Below are 24,286 nucleotides of genomic sequence, written 5' to 3'. Positions count from 1 at the left end.
AAGAAGAAAATAAAAATTCACCTATAATCACTGTTAACATTTTGAATTTCAATTTACATACACACACACAATTTTAACCAATTTTAGTTATTTCATAGATTGTGAGCACTACAAATTATCTCCGTTTAAAATATTATTTTCTTGTCCTCTTTCTTCTACTTTCCATTATGACAGCTTTTTCCTCATGGTTGTTTCTAGTGCTTGATGATGTGCCTTTCCAGCAGCTTCTTAATTATATCCCTAATCTTCTCAGTCCTTGATTACTTAATAGGTGGACTAACCATGCTTAGGGCACTAGCAAAGCTAGGGCACCGCTGAGAGCGAGAGAGCGAGAGAGAGCGAGAGAGAGCGAGAGAGAGCGAGAGAGAGCGAGAGAGAGCGAGAGCGAGAGAGAGAGAGAGAGAGAGAGAGAGAGAGAGAGAGAGAGAGAGAGATTATTCTTCAGTCAATGGATCAGTATATTTTGCAGTTAATATATCCAAAGGGGAACTATCCTAATTTCAATAGACATAAGTTTTGTTTTAAAATTCATTATTTTTAAAAACTGTTCATTTTATATGGTGGAGAGCATTATAATATTTTCACTGAATTAATTGAATTCCCTCTTTCTCAAATATAACCATCTGCAACATAAGATTATCAATATCATTCCAGGCTTTTGGATTCATTTTATTTCCTTTGACTTGTATATGGATTAGGTCAAGGGCAAAAGGTTAGAGTCATTAAGGACAAGTTCTCAGTGTAGAAACTTCCTAATCAATTTCAACCCTTGTTCTAACATGGAAAGTATCTGTTATCTCTTGTGATTTGCCTCTAGCAAGCACCAAAAGGAGGGATATTATTGAAAGTAGCTACTAGTGAAATGACTAACATCATTGGCATTTAAATTGTGACATTAACCCTGATTAGGATGATTGGTTCATTAGTTTCCATTTGAAAGTCATATTCTATAACTGGAGGAAATGCCAAGATTCCCAAAGAAAGAATACTTGTTAGTTGTTGAAATCTTGCTCTTAAGTTTAGGGTCTGAATATAGTCTTTTTTTTTTTTTTAGGCTGGGAAGCTGAAGTGATTGTATGTCAGTAACTAGCTACAGTAAATCAGCTACAAGAAATTGAAGTGGATAAAGGCTAAACTCCAAGTGCTGAAGACTCAGCATAAGATGAGATATTCTATTTGGAAAATAGAATTCATAATTCAATCTCAAGATAAAGTCTCTGTACATGTGTGTGTGAGAGAGAGAGAGAGACAAAGACAGACAGACAGAGACAGAGAGATGGGACAGAGAAGAGGGGGATATTGAGGCAGAGAACATAGCATGAAATCCTAAGAATTATGTAAAAACTTCACTTCTTTTTTTTTACCTTGAAGTATAGTTGATTTACAATGTTTCAGGTGTACAACAAAGTGATTCAGTTATACATATATATTCTTTTTCAGATTCTTTTCCATTATAGGTTATTAGAAGATATCGAGTATAGTTCCCTGTGCTATACAGTAGTTCATGGTTGTTTATTTAATATATAGTAGTGTGTATCTGATAATCCCATACTCCTAATTTATCCCTCCCCACCCTTCCCCTTTGGTAACCGTAAGTTTGTTTTCTATGTCTGTGAGTCTATTTCCGTTTTGTAAATAAGTTCATTTGTATCATTTTTTTAGATTCCATGTGTAATTGATATCGTATGTTATTTGTCTTTCTCTGTCTGACTTACTTAGTATGATAATCTCTAGGTAAAACTTCACTTCTTAAAGAGAGGTGGAAAAAATTCTTTTGCCCCCAATTCAAGTCAGTGTTGAGAATGACATACAACAGGTGGAAGAAAGGGTCATGGATTGTAGACCTTTGCTGATTAGAGTTCAGTCTTCCTCTAGTTTTGCCTCTGGTCTGCACATACATCTGCTTCGTTTCCTTGTTTGTAGGAGACCAGAACATTTTAGGAGAACAGAAAAATGAATCCTAAAATGAACATTTTAGGAGAACAGAGAAATGAATTCTCATTTTGTTTAATTTGAAGGTGAGAAGTAGGAGGTGAGAGAAAAACAGTTTAGGATCAATCCTTGTTAAATTAATTTTACAATTATTCTTCTTCAAATTAAGGCAACTTGCATTTATATAGCATTTTATAGCTCACAACCAATTTAAAAAACACACTATAAACTGATTTTATGAAAACGTGAAAAATATAGCTCCCTCCCCCCCTCCCTTCATAGTACTTTAAACCCCAACTTATACTTCAATTCTTCAACTGAACTTTTATTCACTCATTCAACAAATTTAATTGAGTGGCAGGCATAGTTCGAACTGCTTATGATACATCCATGAACAACAACAACAAAAATCCCAGCTGTGTGGAGCTTACATTCTTGTGGGGATAGACAGGCCATGAACACTGAACACAGTAAGTAGGCTACATTGTGTGTGAGAAGATGGTGACTGCCAGGGAAGAAAGACTAGAAGCTGTGTAAGGGAGACGGAAAGTTTTGGAGGAATGGGAAGTTCTAGGGTGGGTTGAGGTGGGTCACTGCATCAAGTGAAGTAGTCAGGGTAAATTTCATTGTGGTGAGATTTGGGCAAAGGTTTAGAGGAGATGAGAGAGTTATTTGGGGGAATTTGGGGGAAGAACATTCCAGGAAGGTGAAACAGCTGGAGCCAAGACCCTAAGGTGGAGACACGGAGACCAGTGCAGAGGATCCGAAAGAGTGAGAATGACAAGGAGAGTATCAGGACAGGAGGTTGGAGACATAAAGGAGGAGAGATTCTGCAGGGCCTGGAAGGCCAGTGGAAGGACCTTGGCCTCTAAGGAAAACGGGGAGTCATTATAGGATTAAGCATGGGAGTAGCATGATCTCATTTATGTTTTAATGGGATTTCTATAGATGCTTTGTTGAGAATAGACTGGAGGGAGGAGGCGACAATGGTAAAAGCAGGGAGATTTATTTAGAGACAGTATTAGTTATCCACTGCTGTGTAACATAGTATCTAAAAACTTATCAGCTAAAATAGCAAACATTATCTTGCACAATTTCTGACGGTCAGGAATCTAAGGGCAGCTTAGCTGGTTGGTGCTGACTCTGAGTTTCTCATAAGGTTGCAGTCAAGTTGTCATCTGGGGCTATAAGTGATTTAAGACTTGTCTCTGACTGCAGAATGTACTAAGCTCCCTCACGGGTTGTTGTTGGGCTTCAGTTTCTCATTGACTGGTGGTCAAAGCTTCAGTTCCTCACCACAATATGGTAGTTTGCTTTCCCCAGAGAGAGAAATGAGAAAGAGAGAGGGAGGGAGGGAGGGGGAGAGAGAGAGAGAGAGAGCGAGAGACTGACTTACCAAGATGGAACACTTTTATTATCTAATTCTGGGAGTGCCATACTATCATTTTTGCTATATGCTGTTGGTCATATAAACCAAGTCTGATACAGCGCGGGAGGGAACTCCACAAGGGTGTGAGTCCTAGGAGGTAAGGATCAATGGGGGCCCGTAGTGGAGGCTGCCAACCTCAGAGACATTTGCAATAATCCAAGTAGTAGATGATGGTGGCTTGCACCAGCATGCTTCCAGTGGAATGGTGAGAAGTGGTCAAGTTCTGGATATATTTTGAAGGCAGGATCAATAGGTAGGACTTTTTAATGAAGTGGATGTAAGAAAATGAAGACTTAATGGATGACTCTGTTATCTGCCTTTTAAAAGATAAGTGCCTAGGGTGTCTAGGTGTGTTAATTGACTCAGGGAGATGTGTGTGTGTGTGTGTGTGTGTGTGTGTGTGCGCGCGTGTGTGTGATGGTGTGGGGACTGGTGCTTTTAGAAGAAAGCCAATGCAACGCTGGAGAGGAGGGGTTTGCAGATCTTTGAGTGAAGCCAGGAAGGTTGGGAATCCAAGGCAGGTAAGGGACGTGGTGCAGGACAGACTGTGGACTATGTTTGGTGACTGCTGGGCTTTTGGATTAATGAATGCTACTTTCTTGGTGTAGTTGGTGGATCTGACAGCTGAATAACAGTTTTCTTTCCATAGTCAGTATTCTTTATGTAGTAAAAATTAAATGGTAGAATATATGTAGTAAACAATATACATACTGTAGGAGTCCTTAGTACAGGGAGGCCCTTAAGAGCCCAAGTAGAAACAATCAGGGAGTATTTTCTGGAAGATGGGATCTTGCAGCTGGACTTTGATGAGAGTAGAATTGAGATGGAGAGAAGCAGGAAGGGAATTTCAGGCAGGGGAACAGTCTGAGCAAAGGCATGGATGTAGGAATGGGCTTCCTTAGGGTACTGCAAATAAATGGTTTAACTCCTTATGTTCAGTAAGTAGAAAGAAAGAAATTTTGAGAAGTATGTAGGGGCCTGATAATGGAGAATGTTAAATATCAGATGGAGGATTTTGGACTTGATATTACAGGTGGTAAAGAATCATAGTACACTCTTGAAAATGATTATCTCTGAAGATGATTCCATAGGGCTTCAGTAGGGATTGAAGAGGGGAAAGGTGAAGGATAAAGAGACCAGTTGGAGGCATGAAGAGATAAGACCAAAGCTGTGATCGTGGCTATGGTGACTGACTCCATATAAGGGACGAAGAGAAAGTATAATAGCCAACACACATGAGGCTTTTATACCGTGTCAGTTTCATTTGGGGGCACATCTCAGTTTTACAGGTGAGGAAGCTGATGCCCAGAAAGGCTAACTAACCTGTCCAGGGTTACACAGCTAGTACGTGGAGCAGCCAGGATCTACACCCAGGCAGTCTGGCTCCAGAGTCTACATTTTAAACCAGTACATAAGGTTTGGCTCTAGATGACTGGGGACAGATGATGAGGAGGTGTGCCCAATTGAGAAATGATGATTACCTTAGTTTTGGATTGAGTTAAAGGTGACGACAGGACATCTAAGGAGAAGGCAGAACTGGCTCTTAGGTGATACCCATCTATTAGTCATTAAGATAGAGGATCAGGGACTTCCCTAGTGGCGCAGTGCTTTAGAATCCGCCTGCCAATGCAGGGGACACGGGTTCGATTCCTGGTCCAGGAAGATCCCACATGCCGCAGAGCAGCTGAGCTCGTGTGCCACAACTACGGAGCCTTCACTCTAGAGCCCGCTAGCCACAACTACTGAGCCTGTGTGCCTAGATCCCATGCTCCGCAACAAGAGAAGCCACAGCAACGAGAAGCCCGCGCCCTGCAACAGAGTAGCCCCAGCTTGACGCAACTAGAGAAAGCCTGTGCGCAGCAACGAAGACCCAGCACAGCCAAAAATAAAAATAAAATAAATTAAAAAAAAAAAAAGATAGAGCATCAATGAAAGCCATATGAATCAACAATGGAGAGAAAAGAGCAAAGGGCCCAGGAACGATGAGAGTTAGAGGACTAGGATGAGGTAGAGTAGAGATTAGAAAAGAGTGTTTGGCTACAGAGGAGAACCACCCTTGTACAGTATCTTAGAAGCCAAGCAAGGAAAGATTTTACAGAAGTGAGAAATGGCCAAGAAAATCCAAGGAGATTAAGAACTGAGAGCAGTCTATTGGATTTTTTTTTTTTTTTTTTTTTTTTGTGGTACACGGGCCTCTCACTGTTGTGGCCTCTCCCGTTGTGGAGCACAGGCTCCAGACGCACAGGCTCAGCGGCCATGGCTCATGGGCCCAGCTGCTCCGCGGCGTGTGGGATCTTCCCGGACCGGGGCACGAACCCGTGTCCCCTGCATCGGCAGGCGGACTCAACCACTGCGCCACCAGGGAAGCCCAGTCTATTGGATTTTGATCAGAGGTCATTAATAGAATCAGTTCTAAAGAGAAGTAATACTTATAACTATTATTTATTGAAGATCTGTAATGTACCAGGCTCTTCATATGTAAATATCTGAGTTATTCCTTTAGAACAGTACCGTAAGGCTGGTATCATGATACAGAGGAAGAAACAAGCTCAAAAAAGTAAAGTACCTCATCTAAATTCAGTAATTGACAGAGCTGAGATTAAAACTGAGGTTTATTCAACTCCAAAACCATTCTCCCCCTAGATTAAGACCAAAAAAAACCCCCCAAACAACCCTCCCCTCAAAGACTAATGCCCTTCTAGGAATTATTAAAAAAAAAAAAACAATGATGAGAAATGGATTGAAAGTGATAATTTGACGTGAAAACTTCACTGTCCTGGTTTTTTGTGGTCCCAAGGGAAATGGATTTATGTCTGGATTTGTTGACTATTACTACACATATTTTTAGGAGGTGAAGGCGTTATGTACTAAGTTTCACATGCTTCTCCCCAGCAAAGCATTCCCTCTGTTAGACTTCTTTTTTTTTTTTTTTTTTTTTTTTAACAGTACGCGGCCTCTCACTGTTGTGGCCTCTCCGGTTGCGGAGCAATAGGCTCCGGACGCGCAGGCTCAGCAGCCATGGTTCACGGGCTGCTCTGCGGCATGTGAGATCTTCCCGGACCGGGGCACGAACCCGCGTCCCCTACATTGGTAGGCGGACTCTCAACCACTGCGCCACCAGGGAAGCCCCTGTTAGACTCTTCTTAATGCCCCGGGTCATGTGGTAGAGCGATCTGGAGCTTTTCTTGACTTGTTGGTTATGATCTCAGCTGCATGACTGCTCCACCTCTTTCATTACTTCAGCTGATGACTCATCTCTTAATTTTTCTCCCAACATCAACAAAATGAAGTAGCGGATTAAAGAAACAAATGAAAGAAAAAAAAATATTTGTGATCTAACCCAGCCTTAGCCTTGCTGTGAATACTCAGGTGCTAATTTAAACTTTCCACCAAGGAAGAACAGAGATCAAGTTTATAGTTGACGTGCTCTGTGTTCAAGGCAACCCAGAAAATTACATACGTAAAGCTACTGAAAGGATATTTAAAAAGCTGACCAGAGCAGGATTAGAATTGCCACTCCAAAAGAACAGTGATGAAACTCACCTTCAGAAAGTGTTCCAAACTTTGGTAAAAGCTGTTCTGTGAAACTGTCCTTCTTTACAAGTCTACATTTTTGCTCAGTGTACCAGAGAGAGTGTTCTGTTTTTACTAAATCAAGCTTTATTCGACAGTGCTCTGTACCAGAGACTATAATCTATGAAAAAACAAAAAGTCCAAAGTCATTATGCAGTTAAAGGGGAGAGCATAAAAGCCCTTTGGCCATCAAAAATGTGAACAGAAACAGCTAGTAAGGATGTGCTTTTCCGGGGTATTTTTCTCCATTGATCATGTAAGGATTCATCAAACATTTCATCATAGGGGAAAAGCTGATGAATCTAGATTTATGAGTGAACATGCGTGCTGGGAACAGATAAAATCAGCAATCCAGGAGACCCAGCAGGAGGGAGTAGGGACTTGAAGGAAGACTCAAAAATCTCTCAAGTGAATCAGGGCACTACTTAGTGTAAATCAAGAGTTGGCTTTTATCCTTCCCCCTGGCGCTTCCTGCTGAACTTTTGGAAATTAGCCAGTGTTGTAATTAACCCTCCCCCCGCCTCCCAGCTTTTCTTAGGTAAGAAAGAGAGTAAAATCTCCATCTTTTTCAATGGTGAGGTCACTGCAAATAACTTAAAGCCCTTCTTTCCTGTAAGACTGAGTGTTTTGGGACGTATGCATGCTGCCTGGGTGCTCATGCAGCAGTTAGGGTTCAGATTCCTCTACTTCTCCCTCTAAGTGAAGGCTGCAGACCGGGCACCCAGGGTGGCTCCTACTAAATGACTGAGAGGGGTGGTGGTGGCACTGCCGCACATGGGCCTATCACCTCTGCCTTCGTGGTCCTCCCAGAGACTTCATTTCTTCCACTTGTAGATTCTTAGGAGTCCACCAAAATTCTCTCTCTAAATCAAGCCCTATCATCTGTGATTAGTAATTTCCACAACATGGAAATACTATTTTACTGTTAAATCAAAGTACATAAATTTCTTTTTTTACACTGAATTATAGTTGATTTACAATGTTGTGTTAATTTCTACTGAACAACAAAGTGATTCAGTTATACATATATATATATATTCTCTTTTATATTCTTTTCCATTATGGTTTATCACAGGATATTGAATATAGTTCCCTGTGCTATACAGTAGGACCTTGTTATTTATCCATTCTGTATGTACTAGTTTGCATCTGCTAACCCCAAACTCCCAGTCCAACCCTCCCCCACCTTCCCTGCCCTTGGCAACCACAAGTCTGTTCTCTGTGTCTGTAGTCTGTTTCTGTTTTGTAGATAAGTTCATTTGTGTCATATTTTAGATTCCACATATAAGTGGTATCACATGGCATTTGTCTTTTTCTTTCTGACTTACTTCACTTAGTATGATAATCTCTAGGTCCATCCATGTTGCTGCAAATGGCATTATTTCATTCTTTTTTATGGTTGAGTAATATTCCACTGTATATAAAATACATAAATTTCTTTAGTTGACTCTCCAAAATGAATACAAATGTGCTCCTTTTGTCAGAAAATTCCATTATTGTGCATTACCAATATAGTCTTCACTTTAAAAATGTCCCCCCCCCCCAAAAAAAAAAAGATGTTTCCCACATCTGCCCATTTCAGCGTTGACCGGCACACTCCTGCCTTTCCTTCAGGTCTTTGTCGAAACTTTGCTTCCTCCTTGATCTTCTGGTTAGGTTAGTCCCCTCTGTCATATAACCTCACTCATGACACTGTTCATTTCTCACACTCATTGCTCTTGTAACAGCGGTGCTTTCTTTTTTTCTTTCTCTTTTTTGGCTGCGTTGGATCTTCACTGCTGCGCGTGGGCTTTCTCTAGTTGCAGCAAGCGGGGGCTACTCTTTGTTGCAATGCGTGGACTTCTTATTGCGGTGGCTTCTCTTGTTGCAGAGCTCGGGCTCTAGGCACATGTGCTTCAGTAGTTGCAGCATGAGGGCTCAGTAGTTGCGGCATATGGGCCCTAGAGTGCAAGCAGTAGTTGTGGCACAGGGGCTTAGCTGTTCCGCGGCATGTGGGATCTTCCTGGACCAGTGACCAACCCGTGTCCCCTGCATTGGTAGGCGGATTCTTAACCACTGCACCACCAGGGAAATCCCAACAGTGGTGTTTTCTTTCCCCCACTGGACTGCAAGCTACTTGGGCTACAGGGCAGTGCCTGTGTCATTTGCCATTGCATCCTCCACAAATAGCATGGTGTCTGGCATCTATTGGGCTCTCAATCAAAATAGCTAAATGAACAACTTCAGTCTCCCTTTAATTAATGATTATCTTTAGCACTTCTGCATTATAACCAAAAATTGCTATACCCACAAACTATGGGAATATAGAACTGTGCTGCGATAGTAATACCTGTTATTGTATAACATTGTGCAGTTTACAGACCTCTATTTTATTCATTATTTTATTCCATTCTTACAATTGCATTGTGAGGTAAGTAGGGTGGGCATTGCTGTCTTTTTTAAAAAAACTTTTTATTTCATATTGGAGTATAGCTGATTAACAATGTTGTGTTAGTTTCAGTTGTACAACAAAGTGATTCAGTTATACATATACATGTATCTATTCTTTTTCAAATTCTTTCCCCAATTAGGTCGTTACATAATACTGAGCAGAGTTCCCTGTGTTGTACAGTAGGTCCTTGTTGGTTATCCATTCACACCAGTTAGAATGGCCATCATCAAAAAATCCACAAACAATAAATGCTGGAGAGGGTGTGGAGAGAAGGGAACCCTCTTGCACTGTTGGTGGGAATGTAAATTGGTACAGCCACTATGGAGAACAGTATGGAGGTTCCTTAAGAAACTAAAAATAGTGTTGTCCTTATTTAAGGCGCGAAGACACCAAACCTCAGGCAATTTTCCTCCACTGTAAGTGGTGAACAAAGACTCACTTCCAGGGCCTGTGCTGTTCCATGTCACCAGGCTACCTAATGGTTAGGAAGGCCTTCTACCAGGGTTTTCCTGTTTACTTCCAGAAACTTGATTTTACCTTTTAATCCAATTAATTTACAGTTGGGTCATTTTCTCTTTCTTCCCAATCAGTTCCACCAAGCCGCTGGCACAAAGTTCAAACCAGGGGCCTGGAGATAGTCTGAAACTCCACTCTGCTCAGTGTGGATTTCCCACCCGGCCCCCAAACATACGTTACCAATGTCAGTGTCATTTTCTGACCCTACACCGATGTGTGGCACCATGCCTCCACATAAAGGACCCTCAGCACAGCCTTTGTTGGGAGTTCATACCAGTTTTCTATCACAAAGTAAACGGGGAGACCGTCTACTATCAGAAAGCCCTGTAGAAATAGCAGCAAAAAGGGACGTCTGTGACTGAATGCCCATCAGAAGGCTCTTGGTGACTGAATTTCCACTGATCGATATACATGTTGCCTTTGCAATCCTGTTACTTGTCTGTGTCATGTTACTATGCGTGGACATAGGTGTTACTGAAATACAGTGTCTCATGGTTACTTTTTGGTTTCACTTCAATGAACAAGGCTGGGGAGCTGCTGAGGACTGTCATGGTTTGTGAGTATTTAAGTTACTATCGCATCCTCCTTAAGAAATCGCTTTGATAGTCAATTGCTGCTTTACCTGAGCCTGGCTTGGGTAGGACGGACAGATGACTCCAGCCTCCTCTTTTGCCTCTACTGAAGGTTCTCCAGGTGCCCTCCTCACTCCCCATGATGATTTTTTACAACCTGTAGCTTCTCTGTCCTTTAAGTATAGTAGGATCCCATGGCAACACAGGATTCATATACAGAGTTCGTCTCGTTTCCTGTTCCTTTGTATCCCTGTTATGCAGCATATCTGCAATACGTCTTGTTTGCAAAATAGCTTCTATTGCCTTTTTAAATTAAGGGACTTGGATTGGTCTATAATTTGCTAGCAATTATGTACAAATTAAACTGGATAAAATAGTTTTTAATAACCGTTAACATGTTGATTACATTTAATGTATCGCACATATTTATACATTAGAACTCAGAGAGTTAAATGAAACCTGTTCCCTCTCAGTTTTTCATTTTATTATTCACTAATGAAGAATAATCAAAGAAAATGATTTGGCTTCTGAAGTGATTGGATGTGAAAAGCCAAGTGTGAAGGAAACCAACTTACACTACTTCTGTACTACCTTTGAAAGACCATTATTACTTCTCATGGGCAGTAGAGAAATAAATCAGTGGCTTTATCAATGCAATGGGGCAGTCACTTTGGTCTTAATCTGCCCTCTCTTCCATTCTGGGGAAGTACAAATTAACCAAATAATGTGTATTTTTTAGCGGATATCAAAGGAATACTTCTTTGATAATGCACCTCGTGTTTTTCTTGCTTTCACAGTAATAAACGACTGGTGGCCTTAGTGCCCATGCCCAGTGACCCTCCATTTAATACCCGAAGAGCCTACACCAGTGAGGATGAAGCCTGGAAGTCGTATTTGGAGAACCCCCTGACGGCGGCCACCAAGGCGATGATGAGCATCAACGGTGATGAGGACAGTGCTGCCGCCCTTGGCCTGCTGTATGACTATTACAAGGTAGGACCTGAAGCCCCGCCTCCCTCCACTTTCTGCCTCCAGGGCCTCCCCTCTCTAGTGGGCAGAGGGGCCAGATTCTTCATCCCAGGCCAGAGAATGAATGGCATTGCCACACTCGCTCTGGAATTCAACCTCTTCCTGTTCTCATTGCGACTCTGCTTTCCCATCTATAAAGCACAACTTTACCACCACCCCGAGGGAGTTTCCATTTTAGGATGATTATTTCTGTGCCCTCTGTTTACAAGCATACATATTACCTACGTTTAATTTCTACTTCATATCATATTGCAAATCCTTCTTTGTTGCCATTTTTACTTTATGATTTTTGGTGAATAAAGAATATTGCATTGTGTGGCTGTACCATAATTTAGTCATTGCTCCGTTTTGGGGCATTTAGGTTGCTTTTATCTTATTTTATTTTTTAATTAAGTAATGAGAACCTTTTAAAAAAATTTTTTTTAATTTAATTTTTTGGCTGTGCCACAAGCTTGCAGGATCTTAGTTCCCCGACCAGGGATTGAACCCTGGCCCTCGGCAGTGAAAACAGAAGTGAAAACGCCGAGTCCTAACCACTGGACCACCAGGGAACTCTCTAGGTTGCTTTTAGATTTTCCATTTTATAAGAAACCTCAGGGTTTCTAGATTTTTCAGTTTTGTAAGGAATAACACCAATGAATACTTTAGTGGTAGGCTTTTGCAGCAATTCCAAAATCTGTCTCCGTTTGTTTCAATGAGTACTCAATATTTATTTTGAAAAACCCTTAAAACAAAGTGAATGTAATTCGCTTGCATTACAAAAATACCTGCCATAGTTACTTTCAAAATAGGAGTATTTCAGGAAATCGAACAACAAACAATGGTCTGCCTCAACTATAAAGGACTGTATCTGGTATGACCTGCTCCCTTAGAACCAATGAAGTGTAAAAAATCAACAGGTATTTACTGAAGGAGGATATTTATTGCCTGACTTGATTGTAAACACTGTGGGCTTACGATGCTATTGGCACGAAGGTGAGAATGGCCGTGTTTAGTGAACTCTTTATTTTAGAATAAGAACTAAATCCCCCTCTTCCCCTCTCCCTCCATCATGAGAAAATCACCCAAGAGGAATCATTTTTCTTTCAGTAAGCACCAGTCTCAGCTTCCTGTTTCCTCCCTGCTTCCCAGTCCCTGATTCCTCCCAGTGGTCTCACTTCTGCAAGTTGTGTTGTCCCCTGGGTCTCTCCTAAACCAGGGTTTTTGTGCTTTACAACGATCTCCCACCACCATTGACTCTGGCACTGCCCCCGGGCCTATTTCTTTCACCAAAATTCTCTAAAATTACTCGTTCCTTTTCCAGCTTCTTCCCATTTTCTCTATTAAATCACTCAGGAGGGCTCCCTCCATGGGGAGAAGAATGAAAGCCAAGCCAAGTTGTGCTTATTTAAGATGAAACACGAGGTATGAGTAACTGATAGGTTGGCCCATCCAGGCTACTTTAAATGAGGATATTATTAACTCAAATAAATGCATTTTTTATGGTTGGAAAGTGCTGGAGAAATATGGGAAAGGCATTCCACTGGTACCCTTGCCAGTCTAGGGTGATTTTTTTTCCCTTTACCAACGGAGCTGGAGTTGGCCGATTTCGACAGCTCTCTTGTGAAGCTGTACAACTCCCAACACGTCTCCTGACATAGCAAGAAAGGGCTTTAACTTTGGGAATTGGGGTCCAGATGAAAGGATATTTTAGGGTCTGACCTCCATTCCATGTAAGCAGGGCAGTTTCCTACAATGAACAGGAATCGCCTGAAAAAAAACGGGCCTAAAAACAAAGATGGTTTCTTGGCAGGCTTTCCTTTCTTGTTTTCTTTGTTTGTGGTTGTTTTATATATTTTAATCCTTTTTGACTAAGGAGCTTATTTGAAAAACACAAGGATGAATTCTAAACGTTTTGGAGTCAGAATTTTCAGAATGTATTGAGGATGGTATAGAAACACAGAACTTACCATGTTAGACCGCTTCATGTTATAGGCTACTTCTTGAGGGTTCAGCTCTATTGGACTTTTGTGTTAATATGTAATGTTCAGAAATGGTCTCATCCCTAGAAAGGAATCACAAAGCAATTTTCCTTTATTATAAAAAATAGTTAAAACTTGACACCTTTTAAAAAAATATCTTTATTGGAGTATAGTTGCTTTACAGTGTTGTGTTAGTTTCTGCTCTACAACAAAGTGAATCAGCTATATGTATACATCTATCCCCATATCCCCTCCCTCTTGAGCCTCCCTCCCACCCTGCCTATCCCACCCCTCAAGGTCGTCACAAAGCATCGAGCTGATCTCCCTGTGCTATGGGGCTGCTTCCCACTAGCCATCCATTTTACATTTGGTAGTGTGTATATGTCAATGCTACTCTCTCACTTCGTCCCCTCTTCTCCTTCCCCTGCTGTGAAAAATTGATACCTTTATCAATCTTTAAAATCTAGTAACATATTAAAGTGACCTTGATTTAATCACTTGGGTCATTACTACAATTTTTGGTAACTTTTATAACTGTGTTAAACAAATACGTTAGTTAATGCTTTTATAAGACTTTGAAGAAATACATTAAGATACACTTTGAAAAAATATATTTTTCTTATTTTTTAAATGTAGATTTTACTACTGTGAAATGGGTATAATTTCAGGCATCTGTATTAGATGGCAGTTCTTTCGAATTAATGAAAAAGAGAAACGCACCTTGAAACAAAAATCTAGTAATTTAGGAAAGCAACGTATTTTATTTCCCACAGGTTCAGAGGATAAAGTATTAGTAAGTATGGTACCTGGATTACCTCTCCTCTTGCACGTTTTTAAGATGTAGAGGAAAGTTGAAATACTGCTTTCTGTAAATATTTTGTAATGCAGAGTAGAGAGTTTGCATAAAACTCAATTTGAGGATGCAGAGAAAAAGGAACCCTTTATACTGTTGACGGGAATGTAAACTGGTGCATCCACTATGGAAGACAGTATGGCAGTTTCTCAAAAAACTAAAAATAGAACCACCATAGGACCCAGAGGTTCCACTCCTGGGCATATAGCTGAAAAAAATGAAAACACTAATTTGAAAAGATACATCCACCCCAGTGTTCATAGCAGCACTATTTACAATAGCCAAGACATGGAAGCAACCCAAGTGTCCATCAGCTGACAAATGGATAAAGACGAGGTATATAAATACAATAGAGTAGTACTCAGCCATAAAAAAGAGTGAAATTTTGTCACCTGCAACATCATGGATGGACTCGGAGGGTATTATGCTAAGTGAAATGTCAGAGAAAGACAAACACTGTATGATATCACTTATATGTGGAATCTAAAAAATGAAAACAAACTAGTCAATATAACAAAACAGAAACAGACTTAAATATGTAGAGAACAAACTAGTGGCTACCAATGGAGAGAAGGGAGGGGGGAGGGGCAAGATAGGGGTAGGGGATTAAGAGGTACAAGCTACTACGTATAAAATAAATAAGTTACAAGGATATATTGTACAATGCAGGGAATATAGCCAATATTTTATAATAACTGTAAATGGAATATAACCTATAAAAATCGGGCATCTCTATTGGACATCTGAAATTTTTTTTTTTTTTTTTTTTTTACGGTACGCGGGCCTCTCACTGTTGCGGACTCTCCCGTTGTGGAGCACAGGCTCCGGACGCGCAGGCCCAGCAGCTATGGCTCATGGGCCTAGCCGCTCCGCGGCACGCGTCCCCTGCATCGGCAGGCGAAGGTTTTCTCTAGTTGCGGCGAGCGGGGGCTACTCTTTGTTGCGGTGCGCGGGCTTCTCATTGCTGTGGCTTCTCTTGTTGTGGAGCACGGGCTCTAGGCGCACGGGCTTCAGTAGTTGTGGCACGCGGGCTCAGCAGTTATGGTTCACGGGCTCTAGAGCACAGGATCAGTAGTTGTGGTGCACGGGCTTAGCTGCTCTGAGGCATGCGGAATCTTCCTGGACCAGGGCCTGCATTGGCAGATGGATTCGTAACCACTGTGCCACCAGGGAAGTCCTGTTTTTTATGTATTTTAATGATTTAAATTCATATTATCTAGATGAATGAGTGAATAAGTGGTTTAATAAATATTCATAAGCTGTTGAAATATTCATAAGCTGCTGAAAGCTTTTTATTTTTGGCTTATACATATACATTATAGAAAATTCAGGGAAGCTTAAAGAAGAAAGTGAAATTGCCTGTAGTTTTTCTGTCATATTATTTGGCATCATTTTCTCCATCGCTGAACGATTTTGAACATAAGCCTGGTAGATTGGAGAAATGATTTATACATATTACAGCAACAGCAGCAGCAGCAGGGAGGTGGGTTATGAGCAGAGAATCCAGTGAACAGTTCGTTGCAATAGTCCAGATAAAAAATGATGAAGCCCTAAAGTAAGACATGATGGTAGCTGTTCCTGGGTCAGCATTTGTGAGGTTCTCTCTGAATCAGCCGCTCTGTTTAGTCAGCCATACTGCATAGAGACAAAGCAGTATGTTCAAGAAATCACTGAGTATTTGTTTGAATAAAAGCTGGCAACTGGGGCTTCCCTGGTGGCGCAGTGGTTGAGAGTCCGCCTGCCGATGCAGGGGACGCTGGTTCGTGCCCCTGTCCGGGAAGATCCCACATGCCGCGGAGCGGCTGGGCCCGTGAGCCATGGCCGCTGAGCCTGCGCGTCCGGAGCCTGTGCTCCGCAACGGGAGAGGCCACAGCAGTGAGAGGCCCGCATACCGCCAAAAAAAAAAAAAAAAGCTGGCAACTGATTGTGTGTGTGTGTGTGTGTGTGAGGTTTGGTGGGAGAACCCTATAATTAGGGTCATAATATCTAAGCTGACTCTCAGATTAACGAAGGCGGAGTACAGAAGAAGGGCTTTGGGGAAAAGGATAATTGTATGTTGAGTGTGATGCGCTTGTAGGGTGTCTAGGTAGGGATGTCTGATAGACAGTATTGTGGGTCTAGACTTGAGAACGGGGCCCGAGTTCAGAGGTCTCAGTTTCTCTAAGAAGGACAGTCTTTGGGAAGCCAAAGAGAAACATGGTTCAGCCTGGCCCAGATGGGAGCAAACCCAAAGGTTTCCCTTTGTCACATTGTGCCCGATACTGTAGACTGAGCAGGCTGCCCAGAGCTGGCATCAGTGCATCTTAGCAACACTAATGTTCACTTCCAGGAGTCTTTGGGAGTTTCTAATACGTTTTAGTGTTTGGAATCCCTATTTCTCCTATTTCTTTGATTCTACTTTTTGCAGGCCATTTTGATTGATTCAGTCATCCTTTCAACAAGAATTTAGTGAGGGCCTGCTACATTCTAGGCGCTTGGGACATAACCATGCACAAGGTGGACACTCGTGGAGATTGTAGTCTAATCTTGGATATGAACATTTAGATGGTTCTCAAGTAAGCTCACAAGTTAGCTTAGAGAAGGCATGGGTAGGGTGGGGCAGGGGACTGTGTGATGGCTCTGCTGCAAGAAGGAGCATTGCATGGTCAGAGATGCTGTGTGGCTGTACACACAGCAGTGATGGGGGTGGCCCAAGTTGAGGCAGAAGAGTTTTTGGAGGCCATGTTCCTGAGAATAACGGGAAGCATTGAAGAGTTTTAAGTAAGAGCATAGTGGGGTCAGACTGAAAGATCACTCTGGATCTTCTTAATGGATCCCAAATGGATTTGCAGGGGTTAAGTGAAGGAGAGGAGAGACCAGTTAGGCTGGTGCCGTAGCTCAGGTAAGAGATGTCGGGGGCTGAACCAGGAGGCAGGCATCCACAGGGAAGTTGATGGATTTGAGTCACACAGGATTTAGTGTAATGGCTTCAAGCTTCATCCATATTATAGCATGTATCAGAATTTCATCTTTAAGGCTGAATAATATCCCATTGTATGTATATATCACATTTTGTTTATCCATTCATCTGTAGATGGATGGACATTTGGGTCATTTCCACTTTTTGGCTATTGTGAATAATGCTGCTATGAACATGGGTGTGCTGGGTATTAAAATTTTATGTTTATCTGTCATTTTCAGTAGATGATAGGAGCTATGTTTTATTTCATTTCTGTCTAGCACTTAGTAATGCCTGCTACATTATAGACCCTCATCATTGACATGTGAGTGAAGGACAATTGATTTACTTTATTTTTATTTAACCAATGCTTATAAATTCCCAGACACTCTAAGTGGCTTTAAAAAAATTAACTCATTTAATTTTACTGAACACCCTGTGAGGTATAGGACTACCCTTATGCCTGTTTTACAGCTGAGGAAACTGAGGCAGAATTAGTAAGTGGTAGAGCTGAGATTTGAACCCAAACAATCAGGTCTAGGCCTGGACTCGTAGCCACCCTGCTATGTTGCCTCCCTTGCCCAGCTAGCTGGGCTTGCATAATATTCAGGTGAGTGGAAACCATCCATGAGGATTGCTAGTCCGGAATCCAGAAGAGAGATGCTTCTCATAAACGCTCTCTTATGTCAAAATAGTGAAGGCTGTGTTTTGAGTGCAAAGGTGTTTGGCTAGAAGGAAGATCCGGAGATTTAGGAAAAAACAAAATCAAAAACAAAAACAAAAAAACCCAAAACATCCAACCAGCCAAACAAATCTAAGCCCACCATTCATGTGTTCGAGAACTATGGTAGATATAGGTAAGCGGTCCTTCATGCGGCAGGGCGGTCAGGTGATGTTCAGAAGCACAGCTGGTAGGGGGATCCCTTCTCTCAAGTAGCGCTTTTTCAGTAATCTTTCAGGTAATATGTTGGCACTGTGGTTGTGAAGTCAATAATAAAAGTGCATTAGAAGAAGCAGGGTGGGAGCCAGTTCGAGAGCTAGGGAGGGTAGGTGAAGGCTGGCTCAGGTATTAGATGGTGCTCCCTCACTGGACAGTGCAGCCCCCTACCCAGTTTGCCCCCCTGCATGTCAGCACCTGGAGTCCCTCATCAGAGTGGAGGGTCAGTCCCTGTTCCTTAACGGGATACCTGTTGTAGCTCCAAGATGTTTTCTGTCTGCTCCAGAGCACAGATCCTCTTACCCTTTCCCCTCATCCACTCCCAGCCGAGGTGGGGAGGGCTCAGAAGGTGCTCAGGTCCAGCCAGAGAGAGTTGCCAGTGTCAGCAGGGCACAGCAGAATCAGGATTGCTGTGGCTCTACGTTGATCATCACCCTTTTGTATCCGGTCTACTGGCATTGCCAATCAGCCTGGTTACCTTTAACCATCTCCTGGCCATTGCAAATTTGCCACCGTTCTCTGGAGAATGTTCCGTTTCCTTTTCTTTGCTTATGCTGGTGTCAAGCTCTGCATCTACGTAAGTCTTGACTGATGGCTGGTGATGTTTTCAGGTTCCTCGAGACAAGAGGCTGCTGTCTGTAAGCAAAGCAAGTGACAGCCAAGAAGACCAGGATAAAAGGTATGATAATATATACAGGAATATGCCTGACTCCCCAGATAACTCTTTTTCTGTGTTTTTTGAAAACAATAGTATTAAACTATAACTTTTGTTCTTGAGAGGATATGGGAGTCAAGAAGCTTTATGTCTGCTACCTGTTTTTGGAGTCTGGAACAAAACTGGATCTCTCAGGCGGGAGAGAAAATTGTATTTTTTGGTTTTGCAATTCTGCAAAGGGCATTCAGTATCTTCCAAGGAGGCTGCAGATCCCAAGAGTTAGAGGTGATATACAGGCAAGATAGCCTACTGCTGGCGTGAACTTTTCTGTCCGTCCGATGGCTGTATGACTGCGATGAGGCCCTTGAGGGAGTGAGACATTTGAAGATAGTCTTTGATAAGGAGGAGAGGAAGGAGCCAGGCTGATCTCAGTTCAGGGAGGAGGTGGTAGGGAGCCATGGGTGGCAGAGGACACTGTTGGGGTGCAGGGGCAGGAAAGATGTTAGGAGACCATAGGTCATACTCCTTTCCTTCAATCCTGAGTTAAGAACCAGTTGAAAAACAAGAAACAGATTGAAATTAAAAAGGAAAAAAAATCAATTTTACTTCTGATGAAGCTAATTAGAGAATGTGATTTTGAACCAGCAATTTGTAACATTTCAGTCCTGACTTAGATACGTCTATTCATCCAGTCCCAAGCAGGACTTCAGGCCTCCCTGAAGGGACAGGCCACTGATGGCATGGCCGCGGTGACTGGAGTGTCCCCTTTCTTTGGCCAAGATGATCCAGACATAAAGAGGGAACCACAAGGGTCTGAACCACCTTGCTCAGCTACTTCTCCCAAACTCACCAATCAAATACATCTCTTCCCCTGCGGAGGGACGGAGAAGCCACGGTGCTTTTCTGTTGGGGGGTTTTTCCACTTGGAAACATGAAGCCAGGAGAAATGAAGTCTCCTGCTAAAACACATGTCAGAATCTTTCCTGGCCTTGATAGGCACTGCTTGTGACATTGTGATCTTGTCATACGACTAGCGGTGGGGGCCACCCCGCCCATCAGTGGCCCTGTGCTGTGTATCACCTCTAAGGCACATCCCCAGCAGAAGATCAAGGCTGTCTGCATCTGATGTGTGGTTCCACAGGGATCTTCTGATGCTCTATGCTGCTTTGGGGCCCTGGGCACTAGTGAGTAGCAGTGATGACAGGGAGAAAGAGGCTGATGCTCTTCAGGTCCTATAACTTTTCCTCCATCCAGCCAGCATTTATTAGGCTAAGCAAGTGCTGTCTCCTAAGACCTACACCAGTCATCACAGAAAAGTTGGGGGAGGCGCGGGGGGTGGAGGTGGGGAGGGGAACGAATCTAAGATGTGTGCTCTGTCTGTATGTATCATAATAGACAAAAGAGCCCATGTTTTGGTAAAGTATCTTCTAGAACAACATTAAAGACTGATAGCCACTCATTGTATTTTAAAGGCCGATTTTTGTGATATCAATGGAGTGCCTTAAAAAAAAACTGGCGGTGAGGTATAGACAAACCACCTTGTATGGACTGATTATGACTTAGTAGACTTCCGGTTGAATGTAATTTGGAAGGATATCATTTGGTCTGCAATGTACTCATGAATTAAGGTGCCATGTGCTGACATGATATCATTACAAATGTTCGTATACAGAAGTCGCCACTTTGAAAAGTAATCTCAATGTCATGACCCCCAATTTTTTAAAAGTATATTTCAATGAACCCTTCTTAGCCTTGCATTTTTTTCTCACCTTATAATGTTTGGTTCAATTTTGAATTCTATTGCAGGTGAGTCAGTATATCTCACAATAATTCTTACTTTGTTCTGATCACCCATTTTTGGGATGACTTTCAGAGTTCTCTGGCATCAGCTTTTAAAGTGGGTGGTATTCTATAGAGGCACAGTTACACATTATAGGATGGTGCCGAGTCTGTTGTTCCCTTGTCTCATGGTAGTGCCGATTCAACCAGATTTGCACAACTCTATTAGTTTGCTTATTTATTTGTTGATAAGCACACCAAAAATATTTTGACGTGTGTTTCTTGTTTAGAATCCAAGAGTTTTGCATGAATTAAAGACTTAAGAAATTTGGACTGAAGTGGACTCTAACTGTAGAGGAGTTGATTAATTCTGAATATTTTGGCAAAGCCAGTAAGACCGTGCTTGTGCAAAGCCCAGAAGTGCTGGAAGTGGATAATTGCTTTGGTAGCTAATGAACGTAGACCAACCGTCCTACACCCAACTTGCAGGACATTACCCACAAGTACTAGTAGTTACTCCTCCACAGAAGGGTCCCGGATAAAATGAGTTTGAGAAATCGTGGGTTACAGTTAAACAAGTGGAGGAACCCTTGGGGGCCTTTACTGTGTTCACGACTGTGACCCACCAGGGTGGTCTTGTTTAGGCAATTTTTTTTTTTTAGTACTGATTTTATCATGGTCTCCTTTCTTTGAGGAACATATATTAACATTCTATGCAATGTTCTCAACAATAAGGTTTAGGGAATACTGATATAAATGGGTGGCCTGGGTTTTGGCATCATCAGCTTACTGGATTCAGATTGAACAGAATTTCTAAATTTTCACTGTGTCTTAGATGCAGATTCATTGTATTGATATAGCCATGAAAGCAGGTTATTACTTAAAGCCAGAATGTTTATAGACTCACGATTTCATTCTTTAAAGGGTTTGTTTCTAGAATGATTTCTGCAGGTCTGTGACCGACTCAGAGAGGTCCAGGTATTTTTCTGTTGGCTTTGTTCATGTGGAGCCATTCTTTCCTCAAGCTTCACTTTGAAGTTTTATTTGAAAAATCAAAGCTAAAAATACCGAGTCCTGTTTGAGAGGCAAGCTCAGAGGCGAGTGGATTTCCTTAACAGAGAGGAGCTGCGAGAGCCCAATTCTTGGAAGAACCAATTTTATTCAAATATGTCTCTCGATGAGAGATGGCTGTAAGCCCCAGAAAGCACATGCTAGTTTTAAAAAAAACAGACATTGGAGACGGGGCTCCATGCAAAACGTGCATTTTCTCTCTGTGTCATTCAGAATAATCTATAAATAAGTAAGATCTTACTGACCACAAGGACTTTGCTAGTAAAATCATTTTGCCATCAACAACGCTCTTTTCGTAAGAAGGTTCTCTTTGCTTCTGCTCTCTCCCAGAACTCTATAGTATAGATGAAAGTATTTCATCTTATACTGGCAAGAATTAATCTTCTGAATCCTTTCCTTTCTCTTTGTAGCACGGGAGGTCTGAGATCTGAGAGATCTTGTCTTACGTAAGCCCAGTTACACCACTTCCTTAAGCCCTGAAAGTAATTCAGTGCTAAGGACATCAACGAGCTGATGGTACTTCTCAATTTAGTGAAAATATTCTAATGATAAATTCTCATTATATTATTATTATTATTTTTTTTTTTTTGCGGTACGCGGGCCTCTCACTGTTGTGGCCTCTCCCGTTGTGGAGCACAGGCTCCGGACGCGCAGGCTCAGCGGCCATGGCTCACGGGCCCAGCCGCTCTGCGGCATGTGGGATCCTCCCGGACCAGGGCACGAACCTGTGTCCCCTGCATCGGCAGGCGGACTCTCAACCACTGCACCACCAGGGAAGCCCTCTCATTATATTATTTTTCCTGCAAGGAGTTTAGCCTGCAGAAGAGTGAAAAATATTCTTTCCACTCTCTTCCTTTAACTTATTGTCCTGCTCCCACCTTTTTTCAAAAAAGCTACTTAAAATGTTTTCTTCTGAAAGCTTTCAAACATACCTATAAATAAAGACGATGATATAATGAACCCCCAGATACCCATCCCATCCTCTGGGTTCAGCACTGATAACTTTGTGTTACACCTACTTAAACTTGACCTTTTCTTTCTTTCTTTTTAAATTTTTATTGCAATAGTATTCAAAATAAGTTCCTGGCTTACTTTATGTCATTTCATCTCTAACAACTTATGATTTGTATCTCTAAATAAAGACATATTATTACCTAATCTCAAAATCATTATCACCTCTAGGTGAGTTAACAGTACTTCCTTCACATCAGCTACCTCTCAGTTCATATTCAGTTGTCTCAAAAATCCCACTGCCTCCTAAGTGCCTTTTTGGTTTTTTAGATCAGGATCCAGACAAGATCTGCTAATCCTATTTGATTATGTCTTTTAAGTTTCTTAACCTAGAACAAGTCTCCCACTTTTCTTTCTTTTTTCATGCCTCTGACTTATTGAAGAAACCAGGTCAGTAAGATGTGTGACATTCTGGTTTGTATGATTGTTTCTTTTCCATGTTGTTTAAATTATCCTTCCAGCTCCCATATATCCTAAGAACTGGAAGCTGGATGTAAAAGCTTGCTTGATTTAGAGTCAGCTGTTTCGGGGCGGGGGGGGTGGTGGGCAATAGCACTTTCTAGGTGGGGCTCATTGCATGATACCAGGAGGCACATATGTCTAGTTGTCCTCCTTCTAGTGATACAAAGATTCATTGCATTCCATTGTAAAGTTTGCCATCAGCTTTCCCCCTAATGCATTAGCATCCACTGATTCTTGCTTACATCAGTTATTCGGAGTTGCAGAAGGGTGATGTTTCTAATTCTGTTCTGTTGCGGGGTGTGGGTTTAAACACACAGAAACTGTCTTGGCACCAGTGGAGCCCAGAGTAGTTTGAGTGGAGGAGAAAACCGAGTGCAGGTCCTAAAGACTGTTCCAGTGAACCTTTCCCTAAATCAAGACCACCTGGAGAATTCAAAACGGGAACAGTATAGCACGAACGTCTCTGAGAGCCCAGCCGTCATCCCCATGGCGGGAATCACAGTGGTGAAGGCCGAAGATTTCACGCCGGTTTTCACGGCCCCACCTGTGCACTATCCCCGGGGAGATGGTGAAGAGCAACGCGTGGTTATCTTTGAACAGACTCAGTATGGTGTGCCGTCCGTGGCCAGCCACAGCACCTACCTCAAGGATGATCAGCGCAGCACCCCGGACAGTACTTACAGCGAGAGCTTCAAAGACGGAAACACAGAGGTGAGTCCCTGGCTCTTACATCAGCAGCTGGAACTGAAACCCAAAACCACCTAACTTGTTTTCTCTGTTGGCTTTTTAAGTGGGATGAGTGAATTCAACTGTGAGTTTAAGATTTTGTTTTGTTTTTTTTTAAACATGCCTGCATCTTTCCTCATAAACGGGTTTTATTAGACCATTGGCCTAGGTGTGTGGAGGAATATTTCCGTTTTCCTGCCTCTTAGATGACAGATTCCTTGACTGGTTTTAGTTTTAGTCTTAAAATTAACTGTTTTTGAAGAACAAAGGGCTGTTTGCGTGGAAATTTCCTACTTTGTAAAGTGTTCACTCTGACCTCTTCTAGTTTGTAACTTTCCAAATGGCAGCCAAAGATATTGCCTACCCATCACTTTTTAAAACAATATAACTCTTTAAAGACCTTGTCCGATT

At 42.0% G+C, this 24,286-nt stretch overlaps 1 protein-coding gene across 2 annotated transcripts in view; it reads left to right on the top strand.

The window, feature by feature from the left end:
* Nucleotides 1–24,286, top strand: part of GRHL2 (grainyhead like transcription factor 2) — a 165,416-nt gene that overhangs the window by 38,146 nt on the left and 102,984 nt on the right. For both annotated transcript variants that reach the window (XM_067711598.1, XM_067711597.1), the window contains exons 2-4: nucleotides 11,251–11,446; nucleotides 18,783–18,850; nucleotides 23,467–23,860. In XM_067711598.1, the coding sequence (XP_067567699.1) occupies nucleotides 11,251–11,446; nucleotides 18,783–18,850; nucleotides 23,467–23,860 (658 nt within the window). The remainder of the gene's footprint in view (nucleotides 1–11,250; nucleotides 11,447–18,782; nucleotides 18,851–23,466; nucleotides 23,861–24,286) is intronic.

Source organism: Pseudorca crassidens, chromosome 17 (genome assembly GCF_039906515.1).
Source record: "Pseudorca crassidens isolate mPseCra1 chromosome 17, mPseCra1.hap1, whole genome shotgun sequence".
NCBI lineage: Eukaryota > Metazoa > Chordata > Mammalia > Artiodactyla > Delphinidae > Pseudorca > Pseudorca crassidens.
The sequence above is the reverse complement of the archived record's forward strand: the minus strand, read 5'-3'. Positions and strand labels throughout refer to the sequence as shown.